Genomic DNA, 9,117 nt, shown 5'->3' on the forward strand with positions numbered 1-9,117 from the left:
TTTATCGCGACAGGCCTACTTGCAGTAGATCAAACATGAACCGAATGTCAGCTTTTACTCTGAAAGGAGCTCAGAGTAATGTCTTGTTTCATGGCATACGTGAAAATCAAGTGCGAGCTGGCTTTACTGTTATTTTCGAACATTCATTTATTCATTTTTTATTCCGTCGCCGTTAATGCGTCTCGTACCGCCACTACGTGCACCCCCACACATGCGGCTCGATTTTGAGAAGGGAGCTATTACTTTTAAGGGAAATCGGAGTTACTATGGCGACATAATTCGCGAAAGTGATGTCCCAAAATCCCATACAAATCAGTGGAGGGAGGTTAACAAACAAGCAAAAAACCACTATTTTTGAGGAATTTATGTGTGGTCATGGATTCACATATAATTCAACTTTCACTTTGTATACGTCCATGCTCTGTTCAGAGGTGAAGACAGTACTTAGAAAAAATTTGCAGTTTTTTCACAACTTGTCTCTAGCACTGCGCACAAAAGTTTTAAATTTTTTGTAAAATTAGAGTGTAACTGAAAATAACTGCTGCTCCGCTAGAGTGAGAAACGGAGTGAATTTCTGACCCCCAAACATTTTTTAACTAGCCCTCACATCCACAAATATTGCTCCACTGATATGTAATACGGTCATGACATCACACCGAATGCCTGTTTCCATAAAATGTTATCAGAATTGCTCTCGGGCTGACGGTTTTCTGTCAAGGTGCTTCAGAGCACTAATATTAGCTCTTTCCATAAAATAAGTATTTTAACTATTTCTTTCTCACAGGTTACAAGGCAGTGCAATAACATTAGTAAAAATATTAGCAGTTCACTGCTACCCACTAGCATAGTGCATTAGCATTAGCCTGCCTTCCCTTTAAAGTAAGCATTTGAGCTATTTATTTATTAGCTATGTTTAGCACACTGACTAAACATAGTCAGTGTGCTCTTGAATTGCTCTTTCTTTGAGCAAGTCAAAGGAAGACATCATGCTACTAACATCCCACATGCCACTCTCAGCATTTATGCCAACATTAGCATTTTGGCTAATTTTAGCTCATACACTAGGTTTAATATATTGAATGGAGTAGGTCCATGTTAGTCAACATGCTTGTGATTCTCCACATGCTATTAATATTATTTTAGCTAAACTTAGCATTGATGCTAATTTTTAGCATCAGATTGCTGGGTTCCAACTGACGGGCACACTTTGGCAGGCCCCACTTAAACTTCTTCAGAAATTTTCTAGTGAACTCTTGTTCTCCTGTCTCAACTAAGTATAACTAAGTAACATTGCGTACAGCCAGGTGTGTGTGTGTGTGTGTTTCAGAGAGTGACCATGGTTCTGAAAGAGATTCCAGCTGATAACATTGCCCGTCCTTTGGGGAGGAACGAGGTAATTGGTCTGCTCTTCCGACTCACCATATTTGGAGCTGTAACCTACTTCACCATCAAGTGGATGGTGGACGCTATTGACCCAACTCGAAAGCAGAAGGTGGAAGCTCAGAAGCAGGTGAGGGTGTGGCAGCCTTGTTATTCTCAGCTTTGTGGCTGTTCATTAATTTTCTGATTTCTTGTCAACAGGCTGAGAAGTTGATGCGTCAGATTGGAGTGAAGAACGTCAAGCTGTCGGAGTACGAGATGAGTATTGCTGCTCATCTGGTGGACCCATTGAGCATGCAGGTAGTTTCTCCTCATAAGAGTTGATGGAGAGTCAAGACTGCGTCTAATCTCTGACCTCTGATAGATCACCTGGAGAGATATCGCTGGTCTGGACGAGGTCATCACTGAGCTGAAGGAGACTGTGATCCTGCCTGTTCAGAAGAGACACCTGTTCCAGAACTCCAAACTGCTGCAGCCTCCCAAAGGTCAGAGCTCACTCAGTTGCCTACTGTTTACCTGTGTCATATGATTGCAGCTGTGAGGTAGGTTTAAGATCATGTTGAACCTGAGAAAAGAGTATTGAGTTCAGAGACAAGAATTTTTAAAGACAGATATGCAGGTTTGGTTTTAGCATGACTGGATAGGTCTGTAATAAAATGATCAAAACGGGTTAAAACCCTTAGATTTTAGTGATAATGGAGATTCCCTCTAAATTTGTCTCCGATTTGAATTGTGACATTTTCTAGAGATGGAATCATGGGTTAAAGGACTCTGGACCTGAGGTAGTGATTGTGATCTTTGGCTCTTTTTGTTCTTGCTGTCATATTTGCTGTAAGTTTTGTTTTGTTTCTTATTGCTGTATGTTCTCTTTTGGTTCTTGGCGTCTGATCTGTCAGTACCCTGTGGCTGTTCAGTTGTTTCTGTTAGTATTTTTTTCCCCATCTGATTTGTTGGTTCTTTCCATATGTTCTTAGTTGGTTATTTTTATCTAAGATGTCAATCTTCCAGTCTTGTGTTACTTTTACAAAAAATGTTTTCCCCATCTTTGTTAAAACTGTCACCATATCATGACGGTATAATATGAGACAGATAATCTTTGAAAAGATCAATCTCCTCCACCTCCTCCCTGAGCTGTTGTTGCTGTGTGAAGAAATGCATCACTCCTGATTAGAAACAACCAATCAGAGCCAGGAGGAGCCAGCATTGGTCTTAACTAGTCCCTTTTTGAAGGAAAATTTGTTTACCGAGACTTCAATTCTTTTTTTTTTTTTTCCCATTATTTGGATATTTAACGTATCTTCCAGTTCCAATGTTAAATGTTCAGTGGAATTTAAAGTTTATTGATCTTTGAGAATGTTTTATTGAATTATTATGCAACTGCCATCATATTACTTGAAAATTGTCTCATAACAACAATATTATCATTCATCACAATAATTCCTGGGTCAATTTATTGTGCAGCAAAATTTGTTACTGTGACAGGCCTATTCATATCATACTGTCAGGAAATTGTGACAGTTTTAGCAAATGCCCAAGAAAACAAAAAAATATATTTTTTTTTACATATGGCTGCTGGTTATCTCCAGACTTAAGGTGTCTATTTCCTTTGGGTAGCAGAGTAGAAGGCAGTTTAAAGTAGCTGAATCTTTTATGTCAACCTCTTTGAATGTTGTTGCTTGATGGCTGACTTTTTATGTTTGCTATAATTAAGAGGATCAAATATTGCATACAGTCAGTGCTCTTTAAAAATGAGAACATAAAACCTCTCTGAGATTCAAATCATGTAATCAAGAGTTTAATTTAACTAAACCTTGTCTACATTTAGATGTTCTAAGCCAATAGTTCCCATTGTTTGTCTGTGGACAGCTAGGACATTTTAAAAACCCTTGGCGGGATGCTTAGGTGGTACTTTAAGACATCAGCTGAATGAGTTCAAATCAAACTGACCGCTGGGCAGATCCCATGGAGGAAGTCATCATGAGTTTGGAAATAAGTAGTTTATTTATGATCCAAACAAGTTTTATTCTGAAATTAGAAAAGTAAAAGTCAGTGTTGGCCTTATCCTGTCGTCGTTTTAACAGGCGTACTGCTTTATGGCCCCCCTGGCTGTGGAAAAACACTGATCGCCAAGGCAACAGCGAAGGAGACAGGGTTTCGTTTTATCAACCTACAGCCAAGCACACTGACGGACAAGTGGTACGGGGAGTCGCAGAAACTGGCTGCTGCTGTATTCTCATTGGCTGTTAAGCTGCAGCCTTCTATAATCTTCATTGATGAGATTGGTGAGAAATGTGCACACAGTGACTGACTACAATAGTTGTAGTCTGTTTGCGACCTGTATGAATTAAGCACCTGTTGTAGTATCTGCATGGCTCCAATACATATCACTGCTTTTGAATTTAGACTCGTTCCTGAGGAGTCGCTCAAGCTCAGACCACGAGGCTACAGCCATGATGAAAGCCCAGTTTATGAGTCTGTGGGATGGACTAGACACAGACCATCATTGCCAGGTGCGTGTGCAAAAACAGATGCATAGACAAGCAGGTGGATGTGGTCTTATAGTTTTCTCCATGTCAGGTGATCATAATGGGCGCGACCAACCGTCCTCAGGACCTGGACTCTGCCATTTTGCGGCGGATGCCAACCAGGTTTCACATCAACCTACCTGTATGTACAATCATAGTATTTACAAGTTCTGCCAGAGATCCTGTTGTAGAGGATGCTAACACTGTTTGTTTCTGCAGAGCGATAGGCAGCGAGAGGACATCCTTCGTCTGATTCTGATGAACGAAAAAGTAAGTTCAGCTCGAGAAAACAAACTTGCCATTTATTCCCATTAAAATGATCAATTGTGAAAATTTTTAAATACTTCACCCAACAAGTCTGTTCTGGATGAAAGGCGGGGTCACCTAAAGGCGGGACAGACTAATTTGTAAATAAGATTTTAAACTTGACTCACACCTCAGGCACATGCAGGGGGGGCTTGAGCCCTTTCATCCTTTATGCTTCAAGTGCCCTTTTTTGAGTGTTTTTTTTTTTATATATATATATATCTGTGCATCAGGAGTCCAGCTTGTGATCCTCAACAATAGTATTTAGCTAAATATAACAATTTAGCAAAATAAATTAGTCTGGCTGCCCTCGATCTAATAATGGCTGAGCATTCTCAGAGCCTCTGCCTCCATGTTGTTAAGACACTGAGCCCATGGTGAGGAGGGGGGGCGGAACTGCAGCCTCTAACTATTAAATTATGGGCATGTTTTTTTTTGTTTTTTTTTTTCCCTCCCCCAACATACTCTGGTTTGTTAATAAAAAAGAAAGTTGTCTCTGCCACCTGCTGGTGGCTCATACCTCAGGCATGAAGTGGCAGAGACAACTTTCTACATTGCTGCAGCATTTCTTACAAATAAGAATAAAGATCAATTCAGAACAGAGTGAACTGATAGATCAGCTGATAGTTTATAATCACCTGCAGGTGGACACCTCTGTTGACCTTAAACTTGTTGCCAAGGAGACGGAGGGTTTTTCAGGAAGTGACCTCAGAGAAACGTGTCGTGATGCAGCACTGCTCTGCGTCCGAGACTTTGTCCACAACCAGAGCACCAGGTAAGCTGCAGAGTCGCCTATTCAATCACATTTCACGTGTCCCAGGTATGCCTAGTGTTGTCTCAGATGTGTGTTTTTTTTTGTGTTTTTTTTTTTGCTGTTTCTCAGTTCGGAGGAAGAACACCCTATACGTCCTATCTGTCAGTCTGACCTGCAGACTTCAATCAACAAGATGAAGCGCTCTAAGGCAGCAAACATTCATGGTGTTCTGGTACACGCCGCTCTGGACTAAATACTTGGGTCATATGAACTTTCAATACTGGTGTGGAAACACATTGAGCATGTGCCACTTACTGCTTTCTGACATCTTTGTTTCCTGTCTCCTCCATGTTTGGGCACCCAACAGGAACCTGGTGTTCCTGATGGGAGATGTTCATAGTTACACCACAGTTCTCTATGAAGCTACCTAGGGATGTGCCACCTCACCAAATTCTTATTATCTTCCCCCTGTTGTCACCCCCGACCTGAAAATGCTGAGATGTTCTGAATTTGAAAATAATCCTCACTGTGTCAAAGCTAATAAATTTTAATCATTAGACAAAACCCATACATTTAATAAAACAATGAAACTGCTGACAAATTGGTCAGGAGCAGCACTCTGTGATGAAACACAGCAAGCAATTATCAACATAAAGTCATTTATAATTATTACCTTTATTGATCCTTTATTCTATATGTTTTTGTGACTTTTATAATTTCTGAGGTATGGTTGTGTATTTATTATTTATATCTAACCATGGTGGGGTATTTTGTTCTGTTCAACTCTGATTGTAAACAGTGAAGTGTTTTTTTATGCAGTAGAAAAATAAAAAGCAAAAATATTTATTTTAACGCATCTCTATAGATGGAGCTCATTTTGTCACTTCACTGTTTGATTATTGAACATTTTGGTTTGTTCCTATGTCAGAGCTGTGTATCTTAGGATGTTTCATACCTGCTCTGACAGCTCATGGTTGAAAGTACTTAACACATGTGAACAAAATTGTTGGTATCCCTCAGTTAATGAAAGAAAAACCCACAATTGTCACAGAAAAAACTTGAATCTGACAAAGGTAATGAATAAAAAATGAAAATGAATGTCAGACATATCTTTTTAAACATGCTTCATAATTATTTAAAAAATACTCATGAAACTTAAAATGATGGTAGTCTTAACTTAATATTTTGTTGCACAACCTTTTGAGGCAATCACTGCAATCAAGCGATTCCATGAGACTTCTGCACCTTTCTGCAGGTATTTTGGCCCACTCCTCATGAGCAAACTACTCCAGTTGTCTCGGGTTTGAAAACTTTTCCAGACAGCATGTTTCAGCTTCTTCCAAAGATGCTCATTAGAATTTAGGTCAGGGCTCATAGAAGGCCATTTAAGAATAGTCCAATGTTTTCCTCTTAGCTATTCTTAGGTGTTTGTAGTTCTTACATGCTGCTCAGGCCTCTCTTTTAACTGAGTCTTGACCATAGAATGAACTACAGCTATGGCAGTTAAGGCTGCTGGTTTGTACTGCTGTGCAAGGCAGTTCACTATCCTGAGAAAAAAAAAAACATTAAAAAAGCTTAATATTATTGCACCGCTTACGGCGGTGCACTGACGTGAGAGGAATATGCAGGCTTTTATTTTGAAAGTTTCAGTAAGCTTCATTTAAATGGCCACACTAATTCAATGTGTAACAGTGGTTTGGTGAATCCAACTTTATAATGCCCAAAACAGCAAGTAGTTCTAAATGCCAGCTCAGCCCTCCTCTGTAATAATTGAGTGCTCCACCATGTTGTAGTTCTGACCTTCTGCTCTGCCCTCTGAATTAAAGTGTCCCGCCATGTTTAGAACTACAGAGTCTTTGTAGTCCAAACCAGCAGCTCTGCCTTTCTCTGTATTCTGTTGCTATAGCGATTAATCCTCAGCCAACAGAGGGTGTGAGACAGAACGGTGGAGAAGGATTTCTATCTTTATGAGACACCCAGTCAGTTTTGATGAAAAAAGCAGTTCGAACAACTGCTTCCTGTTCAGGATCCGTAAGGCCGATCCAAAAACCGTTTGAAGCATATGAGAGGGCTATTTGTCGTCTCCAATAGTCCTGCGATTCATATCTGTAACAGTGATGAGAGAAATATGGTGTGCGCTGAGCTCAGAAATTTTTCAGAAAAGTCTGAAAATGAATGGTTGAGTGCCTGAAGGTACGCTGTCACATGATTTTGCTCTGAAGCACCTTGACAGAAAACCATCAGCCCTAGAGAAATTTTGAAAGCATTTTACCAGAGCAGGCATGCGTATCAATGTCAAAACCAACTTTCATATCAATAGAGCAAGTGTTGCAGCCATGAGAGCGATTTCAAAATTACTTTGGGGTCAAAAATCCACTCTTTTCCTCACTCTAAAAAAGCTGCAGTTGGTGTCAGTTACACTCTGCGTTTCGGCAGTTGGAAATTTTGCTCGTTTTTCGCATAGACATTAATACGTAGACGCCTCATGGAGCGGGTTGGACCGTTGCAGCGATACGTAATCGCGTCCGCCATATTGAATGTAGCATCTCTGCCAGTAAGCTAATACAAATGAATTGACCGAACTTCAGAAAATGCCATTCCACAAAGTATTTTTAGCCAATGTTCGTCATAGACCCACTCACATATAAACGTGAATATATTTGGAAATTAAACAATCACCAAAGACAACATTTGACTTTTCATTATATTTTAATTGTAATTTCTGAATAAAGAAAATAAATGTGAACCTATAATACAATTGATTTTGATAAATCATTTTTATATATACAGTNAAGTTCATTGGAAGCGGCCATGGATGGTCTTGTGATCACTGATGGTGAAATGTCTTTGGTGCTGCTCTTGTTTTCGCCAACATGAAGGAGGAAGACTTCCAGCTTGGAAGGAAAAACAGGAAATATAGCAGAAACATTAGGATAACTAGAAAACTCCTGAAGAAATTTAACCGGGGCCTGCCAAAGTGTGCCCGTCAGTTCAGATCCAGTGTTCTGATGCTAAAAATTAGCATTAATGCTAAATAAAGCTTCAGTGTAGTCAATAACCTGTGGAGAGTCAGAAGCATGTGGACTAAGCTGTACTTGTACCATTCAGTATGTTGCATATGGTAAAATTAGCCAAAATGCTAATAATAGAATGAATGGCATCAGCAGCATGTGGGGTATCACTAGCATGTTGTCCGTCATTGACTTACTCCATTCAGTATACTATACATGGCTAATAAGTAAGAAAATTGGCTAAAAGCTTATTTTAGGTGAAAGGCTAATGCTAATGCACTGGCTTGAGCAAGGCAGTGCCATAACCTGAGAGAAAATGCAAATAAAGGCTAATATTATTGCACCGCCTACGGTGGTGCACTTACCTGAGAGGATTATTGAGGCTTTTATTTTGAAATTTTCAATAAGCTTAATTTGAAATGGCTACACTAATCCCGGGTGCAACAGTGGTTTTGTTAAAGCAGTTATCTAATGCCCAAAAGAGCAATTACATGATGTAAAAATTGTCAAGGCTTTTATTTTGAAATTTTCAGTAAGCTTCATTTGAAATGGCCACACTAATCCCATGTGTAATAGTAATTGGGTTAAATCAGTTATATAATGCTCAAAGCACAAGTAGTTCTGACTACCAGCCAAGTCCTCCTCTATATTAACTGACAGTTCTGCCACGTTGTAGTTCTGACATGCTGCGCAGGCCTCTCTTTTAACTGAGTCTTTGCCATAGATCAGGGGTCCCCAAGCTACGGCCCGCGGGCAGTATCCGGCCCACCTCCACATTTGGTCCGGCCCCCTGAACAATACCAGAGAGCATTCAGTGTTTTTTATATATATATATATGGATTTTTCTTCAACCACCAGGGGGGTTCTTGAGCAGATATGAAACTTAGTTTCCCTCAATGGAATATATACTAGTCAGTACCAGTCACCGTTTCGCTCACGGTTTTTTTCCATTTGCATTCTGGGTAAAAATCTACCTACAAACGCTAATATGTCATCGGCAGTAATCCAGCCGCCGCTGAAGGTACCCTGTCACATGATTTTGCTCTGAAGCACCTTGACAGAAAACCATCAGCCCTAGAGAAATTTTGAAAGCATTTTACCGGAGCAGGCATGCGTATCAATGTCAAAACCAACTTTCATA

The 9,117-nt window shown here is 39.9% G+C and overlaps 1 protein-coding gene across 3 annotated transcripts in view; it reads left to right on the top strand.

Annotated features, from left to right (window-relative positions):
- atad1b (ATPase family AAA domain containing 1b) overlaps positions 1-5,821 on the top strand; it is a 10,632-nt gene extending 4,811 nt beyond the window's left edge. For 2 of the 3 annotated variants that reach the window (XM_007544112.2, XM_007544113.2), the window contains exons 2-10: positions 1,328-1,510; positions 1,582-1,680; positions 1,745-1,865; positions 3,462-3,662; positions 3,784-3,890; positions 3,958-4,047; positions 4,125-4,175; positions 4,856-4,986; positions 5,095-5,821. In XM_007544112.2, the coding sequence (XP_007544174.1) occupies positions 1,328-1,510; positions 1,582-1,680; positions 1,745-1,865; positions 3,462-3,662; positions 3,784-3,890; positions 3,958-4,047; positions 4,125-4,175; positions 4,856-4,986; positions 5,095-5,218 (1,107 nt within the window). In that variant the 3' untranslated portion in view covers positions 5,219-5,821. Of the gene's footprint in view, positions 1-1,300; positions 1,511-1,581; positions 1,681-1,744; positions 1,866-3,461; positions 3,663-3,783; positions 3,891-3,957; positions 4,048-4,124; positions 4,176-4,855; positions 4,987-5,094 lie in introns of all 3 variants that reach the window. The other variant, XM_016667322.1, reaches the window with a different exon arrangement.
- The last annotated feature ends 3,296 nt before the right edge of the window (positions 5,822-9,117 follow it).

Source organism: Poecilia formosa, unplaced genomic scaffold (genome assembly GCF_000485575.1).
Source record: "Poecilia formosa unplaced genomic scaffold, Poecilia_formosa-5.1.2 Scaffold998, whole genome shotgun sequence".
NCBI lineage: Eukaryota > Metazoa > Chordata > Actinopteri > Cyprinodontiformes > Poeciliidae > Poecilia > Poecilia formosa.